Here is a 25,048-nt window from a genome sequence, read left to right on the forward strand (position 1 = left end):
TCAGCTCCCAACACTTCTTCAAGAATATTCCTATTTTAAACTCGAATGTTTCATAATTTAGAAACTAAAATAGTTTCTTTTATGATATAATACAGATAGCGCGAAGAGGTAAATGATTTCAGATAAGAATAATTATAAAAATATCTTCAGAAGTATGGATGATATTTATAATGAAAGATACGATGATATCTTAGAATGTCTAATATCAGAGGATGATGAAGGATATTATCCGCAGGGATTTAGAGTCAGGAGCAAGGTATTCGTTAATGACTTCAGCAAGTACTGAATCATTTGGATTCTTTGAAGGCAGGTTCAGCCTTTGTGATTTGTCCACAGCCTCCTTCATACTTTGCTCAATCCGTTTTCCAGTTCCAAAGCTTCTCGTTTTCTGAGCTTTGCCAATATACTATCCTTTATCATCCAACTTTTTACTGTTAAGGTCGTTTATAGTTTTTGCTGCTTCATCAGCATTTTTCAAAATTTCGAGAACTGGTTCGCAGTTTAGGGTGTTTTTCAGAAATTTCTCATTCAAAGAATGTAAGTCTTGGAGGTAGACGTTGTGTGTATATGTAATTATTGATGTAGACATGATGCGTGGTTTCAAAATACTGATTGCTGATTCTCAATAATTGGTATGGCAATTCTTGATATAAGGTACGAATGAGTATATGATAGGGTTTCGATAATTATAATGATTTTTTTTTTTGAAAGTCAAAGATCAGTGAAGTTGTTGGTAAGTTTATTGCTAATGTGGTGAATATAAACGATTCCCCGGTAACGTTAGCAAAAGGGCAACGTATCTATTGAGGTTATAATAAGACTGTTTTGATTGAGAAGTCGAAGTTGACTTGCTGGAGATGTGACAAAATTGTCTATTTTGAAACGGAATTGAAAAGTTATTTTAGCTAGTAAATGCCAAAGGGTCTAACACGGATACGTGTCGAACTATGACTTGGGTTTTGAGAGTTTTTCAGGTGTATAACTGTGGGTAACATGTGGTTGGATCATCATCTCGATTGTTCCTTAGTTGAAGTGTCTTCAGGAATTTCGAAGGGTTTGAGCACATATTGTAATCGTTAATACATATGATGTTCTAACACAGTTTTGAAGTCAAAGTATAGCTTTGAAAGATATAGGAATCTAAGAGTGATGATACTGGTTATATTTCGAATTGAATTATGCGATTTCAAAATCAGAATATGTAATTGAATTTGAATGAGTATGATTGTTTTGATTTATATGAAAGAATGGATATTGTTGTGAAAGTAGGGAGTATAGTTGATGATTGCTGAATCAGTTTCGAAAAATGTAATATATTAATTGAGAATTTATATATCTCTCGGGTATTACCTACCCGTTAAAAAAATTTTCACAATTAATATTTTGTACAAAAGAAGTTTATTACAGTCTTTATGAAAATATATGGGTATATTTTCTTTAGATGTAATATAGATTTAATGAGTTAATATTAAATTAAACTCATTTGTTTTATGGTTGGAACTAGAATTGAGTAATCCCTAAAACTTTATAAATTGCATAAGTATTTCTTCAATAATATTGAAATTATGAATCATTACTTTGTTATTTGTTGGTTTTCGTGAAATTCTTGTGAACTTCGCAAGGTACGAATGATGTTATTTGAAAAGTTTCAAGTACATCGATGATGAAAGTGTAAAATCAAACATATATTTGAATAATACACTTGATTTATTATGAATTGGATTTTTATTGAATTGAGACAGAGATTGTAATTAACGATGGTTAAGTTGCGGATGAAGGACGTACATCATTGCATATTTGTAATATGAATTAACTGAGTAGTTAAGATTCACACATAATAGCTTAGTACGGGAAGATTTATTATGGTTTAAAAATTTATACATATAAATTATACATATAAATCTTTCGATTGGAAATGAGTTAATACTTCATAACTCGTTGATACAATATATTTGTTGTTGATTCGTAATGATGTCCACAATGATTCTTGAACTGACAGAGTTTGTGATGTTACAGGTGCTGTTGATTCTGACGATACTGACGGCACTGACTGTGTTGATGATGCTACGGTCCTGTTGATGTTGTTGGTAAAACAAATCTAGCTTGTAAATCGTACACCATTTTCGATCAAAGTTTCTACTCTACCATCTCCGTTCACTCATCCGATTTACGGTCAGAATTAAATAATCTCTAAGATTTTGGAGATTACATAACTGCCGCAGAGATATCTCTTCAATGAAGTTTATGAATTAATACTTCATCGTTTGTTGTTGTTGATATTCCTGGATATTTACAGGGGGTATGACGTTGATGTTTGAGATACAGATTGTGATGTTGCGGTGTGGGATGTGGATGTTGTTATTGGTGGTGGTGATGGTACTGTTGGTGTTGCTGATGGTGGTACTGTTTATGCTGCTGGTGCTGCTGCTGGTGTTTGTAACCTTTGCACCATATTCTCCAAAGCCACTACCCGAGCGCGAAGCTCGTTCACTTCTTCTATTACACCGGGGTGATTGTCGGTTCGGACGAGCGGATAAATAAAATCTAGAATTTGGTGTAGTATGTAATCGTGACGAGATACTCTAGAAATAAGAGAGAAAATGGTGTTTCGGATAGGTTCGCCGGTAAGTGCTTCAGGTTCTTCGCCAAGAGGGCAATGTGGTGGATGGAAGGGATCACCTTCTTCTTGTCTCCAATGATTAAGGAGGCTACGAACCCATCCTCAATTCATCCAGAATAGATGATGACTAATTGGTTGATCCATTCCGGTCACACTGCTTTCGGAACTTGAGTGGGATTCCATTTCGGAATCCGAGGGACTTGAACTAATGACGAATTCCATTTCGTACGATTGAATAAAGAATTTTTCGATATGAAATGATTTTCCGGCTATCGGGTGGTATTCTAATTATATAAAGCAAAAGGTTTCGTAGATTATGGAGGAATTTACGGAATATGTCAGGCAAAGTTTACAGTAACAGATACGCTAAGATATGAATTAGTAGATACGCTAAGATATGAATTTTGTCTATACACTATTCATGCAATCAATGCAATAAGATGTGTCTAGACTAAGAATGATAAGCAGGTAATTTTCGACAAGAATGATGAGCAAAACTTTTGAAATGCAGACACGGTCGAAGTCCAGACTCACTAATGCATCCTAACGACTATCAGTTAGACACACTAATGCAGACCTGGTTCGCTAAGACTACCGCTCTGATACCAACTGAAAGGACCCGTTCATATACATTATAAACGATTCACAATAGTTGATTACATCGCGAGGTATTTGACCTCTATATGACACATTTTACAAACATTGCATTTGTTTTTAAAATACAAACTTTCTTTACATCGAAAATTGACAGGCATGCATACCATTTCATAATATCCACTATCCAACTATAACTTGACTTAATAATAATAATCTTTAATGAACTCAATGACTTGAATGCAACGTTCTTCAAAATATACCATGAAAGACTCCAATTAATATCTTTAAAATGAGCAAATGCACAGGGAAAGATTTCTTTAATACCTGAGAATAAACATGCTTTAAAGTGTCAACCAAAAGGTTGGTGAGTTCATAGGTTTATCATAACAATCATTTCAATATATTAATAGACCACAAGATTTCCATTTATAAATATATGTACACTCGCAAGTGTATAAAAGTATTCTATAAGTTGTAGGCACCCGGTAACAAGCCTTAACGTTCATGTTTTACCCTCTGAAGTACACCAGATCAGGTGTGTTTAAAATAACCTCGAAGTACTAAAGCATCACATAGTCAGGATGGGGTTTGTCAGGCCCAATAGATCTATCTTTAGGATTCGCGCTTACCGTACATAGACAAGTAGTTTAATGTTACCAAGCTAAGGGTATATTTCTGGTTTAAACCCACGTAAAATTAGTTTTAGTACTTGTGCCTATTTCGTAAAACATTTATAAAAACAGCGCATGTATTCTCAGTCCCAAAAATATATATAAAAGGGAGCAAATGAAACTCACAATACTGTATTTCGTAGTAAAAATACATATAACGTCATTTAACAAGTGCAAGGTTGGCCTCGGATTTACGAACGTATCAATATTGAGATTCAATATTGCAGGAAAGTACGTAGACGCAACGGAGATGATAAACACTAGATTGACCTCACGAGCATACCCATGAACCATACCCATCACCTCCATAGCTATAACCCATAATTTCCTTAGCTTCGACTCATTCAAAAAAACTATTTTGAAATCACTCGGACAGCACTCCGTCGTAATATTTTATGTATACTAATAATATCTTGAAATAATACAGAGCAATATATATATATATATATATATATATATATATATATATATATATATATATATATATAAATCGATTAAGAGAGTTTAGAGAAATATATTTTCAAGTTTCTATGAAATAATGAAACCTATTGAATTCTATTTATAATAGATTTTTGAATTATTAAAGTGAATTATTAAAGTATGAATTATTAAAGTGAATTATTAAAGTATAAATTATTAAATTGAATTATTAAAGTATGAATTATTAAAGTGAATTATTAAAGTATGAATTATTAAAGTGAATTATTAAAGTATGAATTATTAAAGTGAATTATTAAAGTATGAATTATTAAAGTGAATTATTAAAGTTAAAGTAAAGTAAAAGTAAAGTAAAGGTAAAGTTAAAGTATAGTAAAAGTATAAAAACTATGTATGTATAATACGCGTATAAATATATATAATATTAATTTAAATCGTTATATATATTTAATGAAATAAAATATAAATATCGTTATATTTATTATACTGGTTAAGTAATGAGTTGTCAAAAGTGATTCTAGATATTTATAAAAGTTATATACGTTTTAATAATAAAGTTCTTTTTAAACTGAAAACGTCTTTGTACGTTTGGAAATAGATTAATAGAATATTATGGAAACCAATTCTCCACTAACTTTTGTCTAACTTTCGTAAATGACACTTTTTATTTTTATTTATAAATAGCTTTACAAATTATTCTGAATATCGTTAAGAGGAATAGATTTTCTCAAATCATAGTGGATCTCATAACATAGGCCCGTAATCATATCATAATGTATCTGATAATTCAATCATTTGATATTATCTCTTAATTTTGTCGATAAATATATCGAAATAAATACGTTCATGTAAAGTATCATAAATCTAATACTTTGTTAATGTTTTCAGTTAAAATTATATATTATATATACATATCTATATACTCATAATTGTTCGTGAATCGTCGAACACGGTCAAAGGGTAATTGATTACATGAATGTAGTTCCAAACTTTTGAGATTCAACATTACAAATTCTGCTTATCGTGTCGGAAACATATAAAGGTTAAGTTTAAATTTGGTCAGAAATTTCCGGGTCGTCACAACTAGCTTAGGAATTACAAGTGATTGTGTTCTTGATCTAGGTTGATTTTCAATTGGCCTTTAGTCAACATAGTAGTGTCAATTATCTTAAGTGATTTCGATAGTTGGGGGTTTTAAGTGATTTCAACCCAAGCTCAATCTCAATGACCAAATCATGCTAAACTCGATCTTAGGATACAATGCTTATGTGAATTCGCGAAATGTTATTTGATTTGAGGTTTAGCAGTAATGCTAAACATTTAATAGTTCAACAACTAGTGTGATAACAATTTGGGCAAAACGGGGCAAGTCAAGTATAGGGAGGATTAGATAAGTGAGCACTTCTTAGTTAATTTGATTTAAGTCTTAATATTTCGTTACTTGTTACTTGCTACTAGTTTATTTGTTAAGTTTAAGTTTGTTTAATTGTGCAAGTTTTAGTTGTTAATCAAAATCAATCAAAACCCCCCAATCAAACAAACCCTAGGACAATTAATAGTTTCAATTATCCGACTTACACCGCTCTCTTGGGACGAACGTGAAACGAATACTTACATTAAAGTACTATAATAACCGGCTTCTAAGTGCTCGTTAGTTGTGTGTGCTTATTTGTGGTGTTTGAATCATGTATAAATTTAGAGGGTAAAAGATGTATGGTTCCGCACACATCAGTTACCATACCCACATCAGTTACCATACCCATTTGAATACAGACCATGGTCTTTAATTAGTTGGTAATTGAAGATTTTTTACGATACCGTACAATACTATACAACTTGAATCTATATCAAAATTGATAATAACGAGTCATCTATTCATATAAGTTACTTACCATTTAGCCAAATCAAGATACTTCATACTATTGTGGTGCACTTCCATTTTATAGCGTCTATTAATAACCGAAATAGCCCTAACAACTTGTTAATTTGCTCTCTATAATGAAATTGTGTCAAAAGTCCGGTGCCTTCGCAAATGAAGTTCAGAATCAACAAGAGTTCGTAGAACGAAGGGAGTGACAATTGGGTTGTAGCCCCAGTTTCTATGAAGAAGGCCCTTTCTCCATTAAGAGAAGAAGGTCTTTTAGTCTTAACTAGTTGCGGAGCCCTCGCTTCGCGCCAGGGGCTCCGTTTTGAATGCGAGTTAAAAAAAAAGTCTTGATCTATTTTGTAAAAAAAAAATATTTCGACATCTAACATTGAAGTGTTGTTTCTTTTGTGAAATTTGCTTCTTTTAGCGTTGGGGTGTTTTTTTTTAAAAAAAAGTTAGCTGATCTATTTTGTAAAAAAAATGTTTGTCGACATCTTTTGGTAACATTAAAGGGTTGTTCCTTTTACGAAAGTTGTTTTTTTTATCGTTGGGAAAAAAAAATTTTAGCACAGTAGTGGCCTATGTGGGTCCTACTGTTTCAGCGCAGTGTACAAGTCGGTAAAGCGTAGTGGGTGTTATTATTCAGTATTTTTGGTGTTAGTGATGAGATAAATAATAATTTAGAATATATGTATAAAGAAAGGGGTTCGATTTGTATTTTAATAAAAGTTAAGAGATTAGTTTTGTGAAATGTGAAAACATAAATAGTGCTATTACCCCTATATACTAAATGTCATGGGGTTTTTGGTCGTTTCAGTTATAACGCGATGTCGTTTTCAGTTTGCGTTCACACTACAAAGAGTCCACAACTTTATGTCATGGGGTTTTTGGTAGTTTCAGTTATAACGCGATGTCGTTTTCAGTTTGCGTTCACACTACAAAGAGCCCCCAACTTTTGCACAATTTACACATCGCCCCCTCAACTTTACACTTTTTCAGGGCTAAAAAATGTAAATATATAATTTTATTAAAATAAAAAAAAAACTTACTCCACCCAAATTTATAACGGGCCCCATCTTCTTACTCGGTGCGAGTTAAATTTTTCCAAGGCCACCGTTCAACTCGAAAAAATCTCACGAACCCAACGGGACTAACTATATGCGAAACGGACATCGTTAAAAAAACACTAAATAACGGGCCCTATATTCACGCTCAGTGCGAGTTAAATTTTTCCGAGACCACCTTTCAACTCGAATTAATTTTACAAACACAACGTGACTAACTATACGCGAAACGGATATCGTTAAAAAAATTAAATATTTCGGGCTAAACAAACAACCCAACCTATTAGATATATTAGGTACCAAACAAGGTATATTCAAATTCGACCGCGCGCCGAATACAACTGCAGCAACGCGCGGTCAAATTTTTTCTAGTTCATAACTAATAAGACAAATTTTGTCTATTAGTTATATTAGAAATTACTAGTAATTTGAAGCCTCTCAAAACAATCTTTTCTGATTTGGGTAATCGAAGGTAATAGCATTAACTAATTAAAATTTCTGAAATATAAATGAAAGTCAAAACTTTTATTCATTCACAAAGGAGACTTAAATAGTTATATGTCTGTTAAATCAGGATGAAAAAAATAAATAAATTGCGTGATACAGCAGAGGAAGTTCTAAAGTTAACAAACTTGACATTATTGCTTTCAAGTGTTCCATCGAATATATATATTATCCACAGCCTTGAGCCTGAGCGTACTTCTGGCCGAGTCAGTGTGGTCACCACAACTAATCCATGCATTCTTTTTTTAGCCTTTAGGTTCACTTGTTTGAAATAAACCAATAAACCATCATCCTTCACTTCACCCATCAGAATCTAACTCGCGAAATGGTAAAGGAACCGTTTTCACTGCTCTAAATTTGCCAACATTGTTCAAGTGTTCATTTTCCAACCTACATCATAACATTAAAAGTAAAAAACATATCACGATAAAGTACTTTGAAACACGAACCAAGCCAAATAATTTTTGCTTGTAACTTCACCTGTAGTAATTCCAATGACCACGTCGAATCACCTCTAGCGAAGCAAGGGAAAACTCAAGCAACCGCGATTCAAACAATCCCACTTTGAATTGTAACACAGTCTCCAACCAAGCTACCCTTAGAACAATATTCAAGGCCTGCATACATAACATGTATCAAGAATTTCAGTTAGCACTCAGTTAAAATAGGCCTGAAAAAATTTGTAATATGTAACTGATGCACTTACAATTGCTATATAGTAGAAACTCTTATTCTTTATGACAAGTTCATCTCTAAGCCACTTGTTTTTAGACTTAGAATCCAAAAGTCCCCAATCTTTAACAAAGTCCCAGTATAATTGATATATGGTAGCAATCAATGAAGTCACCAAAACAATAATCATCCAAAAGTGTGTTTCCTTTCTTGCATAAGTTAACCTCGCCCCGGCTGCAACCATGGCTGACACATACTTCCCCAAGTTAGCCAAGTGGTTCACATCACCCTCATCGAACCATCTCCTTGCACACTATATATATATCCAAATTATCAATATGAGTACTTATATACATATAATAAGATTATATATTAAAGCATGCATGTATGTAAAAGTCATAAGTTTTCCATATTTATGTACCTGCATAGCACGCCAATAGTATGGTGCAAAGGAGATTACATAGGCTAGTTCCCTATATAACTTTCCTGACTTACAAGTCTGATATTTATGTGTTGTGCTGAAATTCCCTGCAAGGAAGTAACATGCTGTAGATTCCATATGCCTCAACAATGGGATCTACGAAAACAAAATTGAATCAAGCAGCGTGTTAACATCAAATTAATCGATGATCCTAAATTAAAAGTAGCATACTGTTAATAAGAACTATATAGGTAATAGTACCTGGCTAGTAAGTTGATCAGCCATGAAAAAATCTACCATCACAACCTGCATACGTTGGCAACACAAGTACACAACTATTAGTAATTATATCATAGATGAATGATTGATTGATGACTTAATGGATCGAGTAGGTAGGTACCTTGTATAATGGAGAGCATATTATGTTACGCATGACTCTAAGGAAGCAATAACGGGTTGAGCGATAGAATATGTTGATTGGAAGCACAAGCAGGCCAATGAAAATCTGAAAATGAAAATCTTGTTAAATATAATGCAGGATACATAAGTAATTAATTAATGTTAAAGAGGTGGAGATTGTAATTACCAATAAAAGGATGCCTGGAATAGTGTCAACTTGTGGTGGTGAAAATCTATTAGAAACCAATATGAGATGTAGTACCATAGCTGAAACTACACTAGTCATCATGCAGGTGCATATCAGAAACGCGTCTCTGTATTTGAGTGCCGTTGCAGTTTGGAATTCAAATATGAAGTTGTAGTTAATCCTTGTAGCTTTCCAACAAAATAGGTTGCACCCATACATGAATAAGTGCAAGCTCAATAATGCAAACATGCTGCATCAATGTATTTAATTCATTATTTTGTCATTGTATATTTGTATATTAATCTTAATATGTGGAACATGGTTAAGTGCACCTAAATGTAACAAACTATAATTCTATATTAGGTACTACAAATTGTCACTTCAAAAGGTTACATTTAAATAACAAAAATGAAAAGTTAAACATGTATAGAAGTTTTGAAAGTATGATATACACAATGGATTTTCAGTCAATGTTGGTTACAATTTAATAAGCTTAACCGACATATATATATGCATATAGGTAGGTACGTATAGTATACCTGAAAACAGGGTAGACGGTTTCAATATAATCGGTTTGTGTACGAGAGGAGATGATGCCACTAATATGTGCCAATATTGCATATGCAGCAAATAGAGTTACAAAACTACCCGTGAATAATCCTGTTTCAGCAGTAAGAAATTTAGTTGTTGCTAATTTCATAGTTAACTATGTATAATATATACATATATATAAGATATGCTTCGCAGTAGTTAAGTCGTTATTAAAATAAGGGTATGATGAATTAATATTTATACCAACAAAAAAGGTGACCGTATGGGAGTCTTTTTGGGAGCGAGGTCTCAAGAATTTCATGGCTCTTTTTCTGTCATCTTTGGCAAAGTGTTTAGTGAAAGATGATTCCACTTCGTCCATTAATCGTACCACCTGTTCAATTTGTTCGATCACACATTCTAGTTAATTATCGACATTAAGAATTGTTAAAATTAAACTAATAGGTCACAACGGTAATTAATAAACAAACATGAAGTAGTCGATCATATATATTTAACTAAGGGCAAAAGGCCCATAAATGTAATATACAAATCACTTTTTTCTAATGAAGAGTATATCAATTTTCTCTTTACTCATGGAGTTTGATATATCTTTTATTGGAAAAAATGATTTTTATGTTACCGAAAAATTGACACTTTATCTAATACAGTACGTAACATGTTAATTACTTATTGATTATATATGCATCGTGACCACAATAATTGAACGGAAAGAAAAAGAAACAATGCATGAGTGGTACTTTATTTGGCAAAGCTAAATGTTAAATTAAAAAAAATCATTTAATTAACTAAGTTATACATCTTGACCCACTATATGAGTGCTCACTTACAAGGATCAAATTCATTAAACTTAGATTTAAGATTAAAAATATTCAAATAATAATGTTTGTAACTTTGTATGCGTATTCAAGTAAGTTAATAAAAAAAATAAAAAAAAATACTAAAAATGATAGTATTTCATACGTATATAATTCCGTCTAATAATTCTTTTATAGATTTATCCACTGTAATTATGTAAATTCTAGTATTCCGTAAGATTTAAAGAATTTAGTAATTTATTGAAATGTGCATCAAGGAAGTACACTATCCAAACCACACATATTAAAATATAAAGATGAAAAAGAAAGTTTTTAAATTAAGAACATGAGTGGTTACTTACTAAAATAAAATTTTAAAGGACATTAATTAGGTTGTTATTTTTAATTTAAGCGACTACGATAGTGATACTTACAAAATATAATACGGAGCAAAAAAATATGGATTTGATATGTCTAATACCTTGTCGGAACTAATGAAATGTGATCTTTTGACTGCCTTGAGGTAATTTGCCGATGATTGTCGTTTGGATACCTGTCGAAAATTACATTATAAAAACAGAATTTTAATCAATAATTAATTACTGTACATCAAAAGTATACACATCTCTACTTAATTAATTCTTGTACACAAGTTTCTTGTTTTAATGGGGATATATACCTTGTCAAATTTCTTCAGTATTTTAACAAATGCCACCATATTGAGAGAACTGCATGCCAAAATATTCATTAATGACATCTTAGAAAAGGCCAATGATAATTCAACAAACCAAAAAAAATAAATAAATAAATAAACAGATAACATATAGTTTTGACAAACCTCTACAGTATATTTTCAAATTACTTCAGTAGTACCTGTAAGTTTTGAGCAGACCAAGGCCTCGATAAAGTTCGACGAAAGCTCCTCTTATAATTTTTTCGGCATATTGTAGCTTCTTGCGGTTAATATAATCACCCTGTTTCTTAGGATTGTTTACAAGATCTTCCCATAGCATAGATGTAACCGCCGTTATGGTGGTTGCAGGAATCTCTATCCTCATCGACGTTTTAGGCTTTCCGTTTTTAGTTGTCTTTGCGCATGTGGCTGCACCATCAAGGTTGATTCCATTCTTTTCTAGAGCCGATATCACATCTTCTGTTGTTGTCTCTTCACCAAACTCGGATGCAGTTTCTAGCCATGATTAAGTAAGTTAAACTTAGTCTTGATTACTAATCTATGCCTAGCTAATAAAACTGTAATACTTGACTTCATATAAATACAAATTGGTTTTATGTGATATATAGAAACAGCATGGGTTAAAGTTGAGGTTATGTGAAACTAGCATGTTGAACTAAACTACGTTAATTTTGATCGATTTAACCGACTTTTGACCGAGTTTAACCGAATTTGTACTTTTAACTGTCGTTGACCCAGCCTTTTGTAATATAACGGATATAAGATAGATTATCTGGATTGTTCCTGAATCGTGAAACACTTTCCTAATTAACTATTTCTTACACGAAATCCTAATTGAGATAAGACAAGAACGATTCTATTTCTAAGCAAAAAGAAATCAAAAATCAAGCATTAGAGAGTTGTTTGGTTCTATATGAGTTTTCTGTGTGAATGTAAAATCTGCCAAAAAACTAAATTGATTTAGTTAATGGCAGTTAATCATGAAGGGAGGCAACCATTCAGTTTTGGCAGGAAACCCGATTTGACAAATAGTTACCGACTTATTAGAAGACGGGACGGGACGAGCTAGACACTAAAATGCCTCAAAAGGTGTCGAAACGGATGGGGTGGGATCCAATTTTGGGTACTACCAACCAGGGTTCCATTCTCACTCCGGAGTTTCCAACCTTTGATGGTACTTATAACAACCCTCATATTTCTATGCCTGAATTGACTAATTTGACTATAGGGTTGTTATCCATACGTAATATATAATTAAATTTGACATTGATCAAATATTTATTTTTAGTCGACACTTTTTGTTAACTAAAGTTTACACTAATTATATAAAATAACTTTAGTTAATATTAATGCGTATTATATTTAAAACTATATGTAACATAATTATTAATTAAATGATAAGTTATTTTAATCATTATATATATTTTTAGCTTATAAAAAAATAAAAATAAAAAGAAATAAGATTTTTTTTATAAATTAAATAATGAGCCCATGAATTTTGACTAAATATTTTCAAAAATAAAAATTTATTAAAAATATTTTTAACATGTTTTTATTATTTTGTCAAAATTGGCACCTTTATTTTATTATTTTTTTTCTTTTCACCAACCATTTTTTACCTATAAATACGTGACTCCTCATTCATTTTTTCTTGCCAAACACAAAAACTTAAGTTATTCTCTCAAAACCTTGAAGAAAATTTGAGGTACTTTCTATTTTTATTAAATTTTTTTCAATATTGTCATTTATATTTATATTTATCGTATATTCTTTGTAAAATTCAAAATTAATTATGTTTATATGTTATAATTAGTATTATAAGTGTTATGATGCATAAAAATAATTTTGATAATTTATGGAATATTATTTATAATTAAATACGAATTATGTAGTGTTTAAACGTAAAAACAATGTAAAATTCGTAATAAATACTTTTAACCAAAAATAAAATATATATAATTTTTTTTTCTGAGTTTTTAAAACTTATATAGATCTGAAAAAATTATAAAAATAATTACTTGGGTCGAATTGGTATTTATTATATAATTAAACTCTATTATTATGTAATTCGAAGGTAAATTAAGAATAAATATAAAATAATAAAAAATATTTTTTATATATTTTTCTACAGGTTATTAGACTGATAGAAACTTATAAAAATTATAAAAATAATTATTTGGGTTTAGTTAGTAATTATGTAGAATTAAAATTATTTTGTGAATACATTAAGGGTAAAAACAAAATTAAATACAAAAATAAAATAAAAACATTTTCTTAAATTTTTCTACTAATCTATATGATTAACTAAGACTATAAAAATTATGTATGTAATTTTTAGATATTTAATTTATTAATTAGACATTTTTGAATAATGTTCGATTAATAAAACACTATTATTTTTGAAGTAATTTAGGTATTTATTTAAAAGTAATTATATTTAATATATATAAGACATACTAAGGTATAATAACTAAATATTAAATAAAACTTGGGTTATATTATCACATATATAATTATTAAGTACATTAATAATTCGTTGTGTGTAATTGTGTATACACCTAAAGTGAAGGTTAATCAAAGATAATGTATAATTCATGTGAACTTCTACTCACGGTCGTAAGTGAATGATGTCTAGGTTGCCATTTATGGGTAAGCTTGTGGATCTCGAATGCCATGACTTAGATTCTGGTCAAGAATCCTGGGCCCCCGGTTACATCTGGTCATTCCTGACTTATTTGATAGCAACGAAGTTTGAGTAGAGTTGTACAACATCTTGCTAAAGATTAACCCGAACTTTCTAAAATTGGAAAATTACTATAAGTAGAAACTTTCCATAAATAGTAACCTTCCGAAAATGGAAATTCTTTAGTGAACCATTACTATCAATATAGTACTATATACTATTGTCTGTTAGGCAATGTCTGATCATACGTTCTATCTCTAGGTTGAGATCTCGGTCACGTCCTTCCGTTCAATTCTTTCGTGTGCTACTAAGGTGAACTTCATAGCCCCACTTTTTACTGTTTACTTAACTATTTATAACTTTTGGGATAAGACACATGCTTGTTTTATAACTGTTTTACACTTAGACACAAGTACTAAATTGTTAACTATGCTGTCATGCTTTGATTCATGCTAAATCCCTACCGTAATATCGTCAATTGCTACGTTTAAATGCAAACTTAATTATTGTGAGCAGGCCTATTGAGAGTAACGTCTCTAACCATTCGACCGTTGGTCTTTGGTTACATAATAATGATTCCACGACACTGACAGTACAAGGTATCATAGGGTAAACTTGTTTAGTATCGATATTACAAAATGCAGCAACACTTTTAGATTGATATTTCTATATCAATCAACTTTAAACTAAATCTTGTGGTCTAAAACTTTGGATATTATTTATAAACCTGTGAATTTCACTCAACCTTTTTGGTTGACACTTTAAGCATGTTTTGTCTCAGGTGATGATTGAGCTAGCTGTTTGCAACTTTGTGATGATAGATTTGATGCTTGCATGGAGTCCATATCGCATATTATATTTTAGTTCATAAACATTTATTTTATGTTTTAATAATAATGTAAACATGTATTACTGCTTCCGCTGTTTTATTAACAAAGGTTTTATTTAAAAAGTCTCATATAGAGTCGTTCTCGTTTATACAACTGTGTTATGATATGATTGGTCACAATTACCCCTGGTCCATTTTGGGGGGTGTGACAGATTGGTATCAGAGCAGGCTGATGTAGAGAACTAGGATTGCATTTTATGTGTGTCTTATACAATTAGGTACCTTAGCAATGTAGGACTACAACTTTCCTTGACTATAGTGCCTTTAATTGTTGCCTTAAACTGTTAAATGCTACACTATACTTTAGAAACTTTACTTATCTTAGAATGCCGAGCCAACCTAAGAACTCTGCTCACTTTCCTAAGTACTATTCAATTCCGCCACCACATTTAAATGCGACACCGTTCTCGACATTCCTATGTCATCTATCATAGTTTTGTGTATTACATATGTATTACATGAAATGTAATCCATGATTTTTGAAACTCCTATATTTGTTACTATTCATACTCAAACGTATATAACCTCCTTGTTATATCACGTACCTATATGCTTTATGCCTTTATGCATCGGTTTGTGAACCGGAAAATGTCATTGAGTTATCTCAAAGACATTATAATGTCAACACTACTCATATTCATTACTTTTAAATCTTTGATTTCTCGTTATTTTTTTATCATTGAATTTTCTTGACGGATGGCGTCTACGAAACTCTAGAATAGAAGGGTTTGGATTATCGATTTAAAGGATCCTATAGCTCAAACCGTAGACCTGAATAGGCCATTACGAATTGAAAGTCTTTAATCGAAAGATTATCAGATTACATACTTATCATTTTATGATCTCGACACGTCATACTGCTATTATTGGAGTATAGACACATCATATCTTATTATATCTTATCATATCTATCTTAATAGACTTTGTCTAACACTTTTTCTAAATTTCCTCCGTAAATTACGGAAATCTTTTTGCTATATATACGTATATCAAGAAGACAAATATATCATTCAATATTCAACACTCATATTATAACAAAAACCCTTATTCCAATCAGATAATATGGATTTCTCACTTGATTCGTTGAACTCCTCAAGCTCTAATGGCAGCGTAACCGGAATGAACCAACCAATTAGTCATCACCTTTTCTGGATGAAATGGGGGTGGGTTCGTGGTCTACTTAATCAATGGAGAAGTGAAGAAGGTGATCCTTTTCACCCACCACATTGCCATATTGGCGAAGAACCTGAAGCACTTACCGGCGAACCCGTTCGGAACACTATTTTCACCCTCATTTCCAGGATATCCCGTCACGAATATATAATATCTAGAATTTCAGATCTTATTCATCCCCTTATCCGAACCGCCAATCATCCCGAAATAATAGAAGAAGTCAACGAGCTTCGCGCTCGAGTAATGGCTTTGGAAAATATAGTGCAAAACCTACGAGCACCAGCAGCAGCACCAGCAGCATAACCAGCACCACCAGTACCATCAGCATCACCGCCAACAGCATCAGCTTCACCAACAACAACATCTGCATTCCACGCCTCAACATCACACTCAGTACCTCAAACATTAACATCATACGCCCCATAGATACCAAGGAATATTAGTAATAATGAGTTAAGATGTATTGACTCATTCTTTCTGAAGAATTATATATGTATACTTTATATATATATGGTTTGGAACAATAATAAATATTTTCGTATTAAGCTATTACGTGTGAATCTTAACTAGTAAATACTACTCGGATAATTCATATCACTAATATGCTATGATGTACATCCTTCGTTAATGACTTAACAATCGTTAATCACTGCTTCAGCACACTAAACTCCATTTTCATAATAAATCAAGTGTATTATTCAAATACATGTTTGATTTTACACTTCTATTTTCGATGTACTCAACACTTTCTAGAAAACATTATTCGTGCCTTGTGAATTTCACAAGAAATCCACGAGCACCAACATCATATACCGAGATATATCAATAACAATGAACGATGAAGTATTGATTCATAACTTTATTAGCGAAATATTTCGCGACAATTATTAAATCTCTAAGGTTTTGGAGATTATTAATTCTCATTTCAACCGTAAATCAAATGAGTTTAATATTATATTAACTCATTAAATCCATGATTACATCTGAAAGAAAATATATATGTACGTATATTTTCATAAAGATTGTAATTAAATATTCTGTTGTACAAACTGTTGACGGTGAAAATATTTTAACGGGTAGGTAATACCCGAGAAATATTTATATCTCACATTAATATGTTACACCGTACATTCTTCAATTCTGATTTAACAGTCATTAACTATACTACTTACATCCACATATGTATCCATTCACTAAAGAACAACCATTTTCATACAAATTCAAATACATATTCTGATTTTGACATATCGAAATTTAAGTAAAACTTTAGCAAGTGTTATCTTCTTAAAGATCACTACATTCATGAATTATATTCATTCGTATTCTATGATGAATTATCACATCAAACCACCGAACTTACCATTCCTTACTTTTGAAAATCACAAACATTTCTTCGTCAACTGTTAGATCCATTGATGGATGCATCTTACGCTTAAACACTTCAAATTCAAAATTTTTTAAAACATCCTTTGAATCTTGACGATCACAATCAGCGTTCAATCATCTAAAAACGAAATTTCTTGAAACCATCTCAGATTGATAACCGACGATTCAAATATGGCTGCATTAAATGCAGAGGAAACAGCAAAATTGTAGATGGCCTAAATGGCCAGGAGTTTGATGATAAAGAATGGGGTATTGGGAACGCTCGATAGAAAATTTGGTGCTGAAAAACGGATTGAGCAAACCATGAAGGAGACCGTGGACAAATCACAAGGATTAAACCTGTAATCAAAGAATCTAGATGATTCGATTTCTGATGAAAATCACAAAAGATCTCCTTACGCATTCTAAATCCTTACAGAAGAATTTTTCTCGTTATCATTTGATCTTAGAAAATTCTAAGATATCATCGTATCTTTCGTTATAAATATCCTCCATATTTATGAAGATACATTCATAACTACTCTTATCCGAAATTATTTATCACTTCGCACTTTCTGTGTTACATAATAAAGGAAACTGTTTTAGTTTCTATATTTCTATAACATACAAGTTTAATTTTTGAATGATTTGAGGTAGTGTTGGGAATTGAAGCATGAGTTAGTATAATATAATGATGTCAGGCCAACGTGATTATATTACAGTAAGTCATGCTAAATTTTTAATGGAAGATGATGATTCATAGACTTTATAATCATCATTTGCCATGTTACATGACTTTTACATTCTACTTAACCTCTGAACATATCAAGAACATATATTCTTGATAGTTCTATCCTTAGTAATTCTAGTAATTTGACAAATCAAATCGTGCTATTACCTTTCCTTCTGCTTTGTATATTATGATCATTTGAAACTCCATACCTACGAATTCTAGACCATTATTCGCTTGACTTGAAGTCGGGAAGGAAAAACAAGAGCATAGAGCTCCGACATATAAGGGAAAATATAAAGCCCGATAACAACACGGAAATTACAAACCGTGTATATCAATGCGTATAGCAACATAAAGACACGAGAGAATTAAAAACACTATAACCCCAAGGTAATTGTAGAAGTAAACAGATTCCTCTGGGGTAAATGAAAAAGAAGAATGACAGAAACGATAGTCAGAAAAATATCCAGGATAAGAACTGGATGGAGCATTTTCACAATCTTTGGAAGTATGAATCGAGAAAGAAAGTATAGAAGTGGTGAAGATAATGAAACAAAAGAAGCTAATTTATAGCAAAATTCTAGACACAACAATCAAGGCAATTTTAATTTCCTTAATTACCGGAGAATCAAATCTTATACAGATTATAAAGATTTCATTTAAATCCCTTGAATTCCGGAAATCACCTTTAATTATGTCAAAAGTTAAGGCAAACTGATATTTCCTTATTTCAAACTTTTAAGATAACTTCATTTATACTCTTCCTATAATCGAACTGTTTTATCCATATTACCCAATGTTGATAAAACAATATTTTCAACTCATATTCATCATTCTTGTTGTAAAGAATGACAATCTCTATCAAATTTCATGACTATGATTTTCATGAACTCCTTTCTATTTTGTCTACCCTAGCGTGGTGGCATAAACGCTCAAGGTTTAAATGAGCTCGATATTATTCATAACACATTTTATATATCCAATTTACTGAAATGACTTGTATAACATCATCATTTTGAATGATCTCCGCATTAATAATAAAATGCACTTCGTAGAAGAACTTGTAGAAATTATGGTTTGTATGATTTTAATTCTTGAAACAGAACAATATTCTATCCGTTGGAATTCACGCAAGGCCCCGAGCATACCTGGGAACGTGAAAACCAAATAAAACGTAAATATCCTCGTCTATGTACGAACAACACCGATTAATGGCAACAACTAAATTTCGGGACGAAATTTATTTTAACGGGTAGGTACTATAACAACCCTCATATTTCCATGCCTGAATTGACTAATTTGACTATAGGGTTGTTATCCATACGTAATATATAATTAAATTTGACATTGATCAAATATTTATTTTTAGTCGACACTTTTTGTTAACTAAAGTTTACACTAATTATATAAAATAACTTTAGTTAATATTAATGCGTATTATATTTAAAACTATATGTAACATAATTATTAATTAAATAATAAGTTATTTTAATCATTATATATATTTTTAGCTTATAAAAAAATAAAAATAAAAAGAAATAAGATTTTTTTTATAAATTAAATAATGAGCCCATGAATTTTGACTAAATATTTTCAAAAACAAAAACTTATTAAAAATATTTTTAACATGTTTTTATTATTTTATCAAAATTGGCACCTTTATTTTATTATTTTTTTTTCTTTTCACCAACCATATTTTACCTATAAATACATGACTCCTCATTCATTTTTTCTTGCCAAACACAAAAACTTAAGTTATTCTCTCAAAACCTTGAAGAAAATTTGAGGTACTTTCTATTTTTATTAATTTTTTTTCAATATTGTCATTTATATTTATATTTATCGTATATTCTTTGTAAAATTCGAAATTAATTATGTTTATATGTTATAATTAGTATTATAAGTGTTACGATGCATAAAAATAATTTTGATAATTTATGGAATATTATTTATAATTAAATACGAATTATGTAGTGTTTAAACGTAAAAACAATGTAAAATTCGTAATAAATACTTTTAACCAAAAATAAAATATATATAATTTTTTTATGAGTTTTTAAAACTTATATAGATCTGAAAAAATTATAAAAATAATTACTTGGGTCGAATTGATATTTATTATATAATTAAACTCTATTATTATGTAATTCGAAGGTAAATTAAGAATAAATATAAAATAATAAAAAATATTTTTTATATATTTTTCTACAGGTTATTAGACTGATAGAAACTTATAAAAATTATAAAAATAATTATTTGGGTTTATTTAATAATTATGTAGAATTAAAATTATTTTGTGAATACATTAAGGGTAAAAACAAAAATAAATACAAAAATATAATAAAAACATTTTCTTAAATTTTTCTACTAATCTATATGATTAACTAAGACTATAAAAATTATGTATGTAATTTTTAGATATTTAATTTATTATTTAGACATTTTTGAATAATGTTTGATTAATAAAACACTATTATTTTTGAAGTAATTTAGGTATTTATTTAAAGGTAATTATATTTAATATATATAAGACATACTAAGGTATAATAACTAAATATTAAATAAAACTTGGGTTATATTATCACATATATAATTATTAAGTACATTAATAATTCGTTGTGTGTAATTGTGTATACACCTAAAGTGAAGGTTAATCAAAGATAATGTATAATTCATGTGAACTTCTACTCACGGTCGTAAGTGAATGATGTCTAGGTTGCCATTTATGGGTAAGCTTGTGGATCTCGAATGCCATGACTTAGATTCTGGTCAAGAATCCTGGGCCCCCGGTTACATCTGGTCATTCCTGACTTATTTGATAGCAACGAAGTTTGAGTAGAGTTGTACAACATCTTGCTAAAGATTAACCCGAACTTTCTAAAATTGAAAAATTACTATAAGTGGAAACTTTCCATAAATAGTAACCTACCGAAAATGGAAATTCTTTAGTGAACCATTACTATCAATATAGTACTATATACTATTGTCTGTTAGGCAATGTCTGATCATACGTTCTATCTCTAGGTTGAGATCTCGGTCACGTCCTTCCGTTCAATTCTTTCGTGTGCTACTAAGGTGAACTTCATAGCCCCACTTTTTACTGTTTACTTAACTATTTATAACTTTTGGGGTGAGACACATGCTTGTTTTATAACTGTTTTACACTTAGACACAAGTACTAAATTGTTAACTATGCTGTCATGCTTTGATTCATGCTAAATCCCTACCGTAATATCGTCAATTGCTACGTTTAAATGCAAACTTAATTATTGTGAGTAGGCCTATTGAGAGTAACGTCTCTAACCATTCGACCGTTGGTCTTTGGTTACATAATAATGATTCCACGACACTGACAGTACAAGGTGTCATAGGGTTAACTTGTTTAGTAGCGATATTACAAAATGCAGCAACACTTTTAGATTGATATTTCTATATCAATCAACTTTAAACTAAATCTTGTAGTCTAAAACTTTGGATATTATTTATAAACCTGTGAATTTCACTCAACCTTTTTGGTTGACACTTTAAGCATGTTTTGTCTCAGGTGATGATTGAGCTAGCTGTTTGCAACTTTGTGATGATAGATTTGATGCTTGCATGGAGTCCACATCGCATATTATATTTTAGTTCATAAACATTTATTTTACGTTTTAATAATAATGTAAACATGTATTACTGCTTTCGCTGTTTTATTAACAAAGGTTTTATTTAAAAAGTCTCATATAGAGTCGTTCTCGTTTATACAACTGTGTTATGATATGATTGGTCACAATTACCCCTGGTCCATTTTGGGGGGTGTGACAGTACTACCAACATAAATGCGATTTGGGAAGATCTCAGGGTTTTTCCCAACCTTCGATGGTACTGCCAACATCGTATTGAATTGAGTTTCCTCCCAACGTGTGTGTGGGTGGCATTATGATCGCGAAGGTGGTTTTCGAAAAAAAAAAAAAAAAAATACCAGAGTTAGGGCTAGATGAGTAAGAATGCAGGAATTCAGTGGATGTTGGCGTATAATTAAGCCGCCTGCTGCTGCTGTTGTTGTTAGTTGATCGTCTTCTTCGGGAATCAGCAACTAGTTGTTGAAGGTCTAATAAGATTTGAAGCTGTTTATTTAACATATCTCCTCTCTCAAGGAACTCTCGCTCTTTATTTTTATAGAACTCATTCACCTTATCCAGCTCCTCATCCAATTTCTCAAAGAACAACTTCACCTGTACATATATATAATGATTAATATTCCTTCAATTTTTCGCGCGACAAATTAAATTTGTAAATATAGGATGAATTAATCATCGTTTTATTTAATTAGTTAATTACCTCTTCTTCCTCCGAGTAAGAATTATGATCAACAAGTTCAGTTTCATCATCCTCTTCCCCTAATTCCCCTTGTTCCGGCATTGTACGTTTCACCTGACATGACACGTGGAATATATTGTAATTAATTCCAGAATTATAGAATTGACATGTAATTTTCGTATTTGTAATGGATGGTATGACATGTGTATTTTTATCTCACGATTGTATTGTGAAAGAGCAGTGAGTTACATTGTTACAACAGTTTGTGTCGGCTTTTACTCCCCAAAATAGAGAATTATTATTACCGTATAACTTAACTATGTCTTTAATATATAGTTTGCAAACGCCGTCACCGTCTAAATCATATTTTTTCACTGATATTTACTTTAATTCTCAAATAACAGCAGTAATGCAAAAAACAGCTGCTTTCATGGGGGGAGAGGGACAAATAAGGGAATACACAAATCATGAATTGAATGATGACACGATAAAACATGATGAAGACATGCACAAGACACCAAGTTATTTTCTTTTCACACTTTTTCTTTTAAAAAATAATCACGTATAAAAAAAAAAAAGTTTTAACACGTACAATTCATTAAGTTCTAATATATAATCTGAAGAATAACAAATATAAATGTAAATATATATAAATATGTACCTGAAGAATCTGATCTGCAGGTGGGTGGTGGTCATTGGTGGTGACATTACGTGAGAGACGATCGATGAAGGAGCGAATCGGATCAAAAATAGAGAATCCATAACCATGATTAGTATTAGTTGTTAGTGACAATATTCTTGCGAGTTTAACTTTTTTAACATGTTTCTTAAGCTGCCAGTAGTTCACAAATGCACTTTTCCATTCTGGAATTAGTTGTGCTTCAAGCTCTTTTGAGAACTTCACCATTGACCTTAGATTAATTTATTTACCTAATAATCCTAGTACTAGTACTAATTAATTAGTACGTGTATAAGCAGCCAGTTGATGTAGCTAACGAACCTTCTGATCGATTGATCGATCAGTCGTTAGGTTAAGGAGAGGGATAAAGAAAGAGAGAAGTATATATAAATGAAGATGCTGAATTAAGGGTTCTTTAAAGATATATAGAGATAGAGATATAGGTGCAAGAAAGATTGCATAACAAGCAAATGCTTAAAAAAAGCTTGTATTTACTGCCTAATTAATAACGACAAGGGTAAATTTAGAAGAAATATAATGAATGAAAAGATTAAGAAAAGGAAAGAAAAGAACTGAAAAAGGGAAAAAGATTATGGATGATTAACTGGACCCCTTAATAGATTTACGTATACTACTTCCTTTAGATTTTAAGTTATTCTATTTCTATTTCTATCAATAATATAAATAGATAAAGTATATCTTATTACTATATATTCATATTCATATTCATATACTATAAATATACAAACCGTGTATATATATGTATTTTGATTTTGATTTGATTTGATGAATTTATATTCAGTGCTTATTTATGTTAACGATATTATAATTATTATATTGTCTTATTATTATTTTTTGAAATATTGATTAGTGTTTGTTTATGCTAATGAAAATATAATAATGATCGTTAAGATTTTATACCAAAATCTATCATTCATAGTATGTTATATTAATGGTAAATATTGAAGACATTCTACTAAATTTTTAACTAAATAAGATTAATATTAATTTATATTCAAACTTGATTAAATGAACTTCGGTTTTTAAATTGAAGACTTGAAATAGATAGATTCTAAATTTTTAATTATTAGTCCTTCTTATAAATCACAAATGATGAACAGTATAGTTTACAAATTTTATAAACTAGCATAAAATTTTTCAACTTGTACAAATTAACATAAAATATTTCACATTTTACAAATCAATCACAACTTTTCACACTTTTTATAATCTTCCTTCTAAAACACAAAATGATGAATACTATAGAGTTCAAATTTTACAAACTAGAACAAAACTTTGTAACTTTTACAAATCAACATAAAACTTTTCAAATATTACAAATCAAACACAAAACTTTTCATACTTTTAATAAATTAACCATAAAACTTTTCACTTACCACAAATCAATCACAAAACTTTTCACTTTTTATAAATTGACGACAAAACTTTTCACTTATTACAAATCAACTCATTTTGTTACACACACACACACACACACATATATATATGTATATATATGTATATATATATATATATATATATATATATATATATATATATATATATATATATATATATATATATATATATATATATATATATATGTTAAGTCACTCATGTAATTATAGATTTAATTATGACAAAACATAGTTATTAACACTGTTGTCCCGGTTAACAACATGAAGTTTTGTAAAGTGGGTAAATACAAAATCTTATTGCTAATACATAGATTAAGCAAATAGAT

General features: G+C 30.5%; 1 protein-coding gene across 1 annotated transcript; it reads right to left on the minus strand.

The window, feature by feature from the left end:
* Nucleotides 1-7,799: 7,799 nt before the first annotated feature.
* Nucleotides 7,800-23,632, minus strand: LOC139852599 (phosphate transporter PHO1-like). The gene is made up of 15 exons (XM_071841905.1): nt 23,287-23,632; nt 22,647-22,739; nt 22,288-22,540; nt 11,663-11,978; nt 11,469-11,517; nt 11,271-11,342; nt 10,236-10,365; nt 9,980-10,100; nt 9,441-9,690; nt 9,255-9,359; nt 9,116-9,160; nt 8,855-9,010; nt 8,468-8,746; nt 8,242-8,378; nt 7,800-8,151 (listed from the first exon to the last, which is right to left on the minus strand). The coding sequence occupies exons 1-15, from the start codon at nt 23,530-23,532 to the stop codon at nt 8,061-8,063; spliced, it is 2,343 nt and encodes a 780-aa protein (XP_071698006.1). The 5' UTR covers nt 23,533-23,632; the 3' UTR covers nt 7,800-8,060.
* Nucleotides 23,633-25,048: the final 1,416 nt, after the last annotated feature.

This window comes from Rutidosis leptorrhynchoides, chromosome 6 (assembly GCF_046630445.1).
Source record: "Rutidosis leptorrhynchoides isolate AG116_Rl617_1_P2 chromosome 6, CSIRO_AGI_Rlap_v1, whole genome shotgun sequence".
NCBI classification, from domain to species: domain Eukaryota; kingdom Viridiplantae; phylum Streptophyta; class Magnoliopsida; order Asterales; family Asteraceae; genus Rutidosis; species Rutidosis leptorrhynchoides.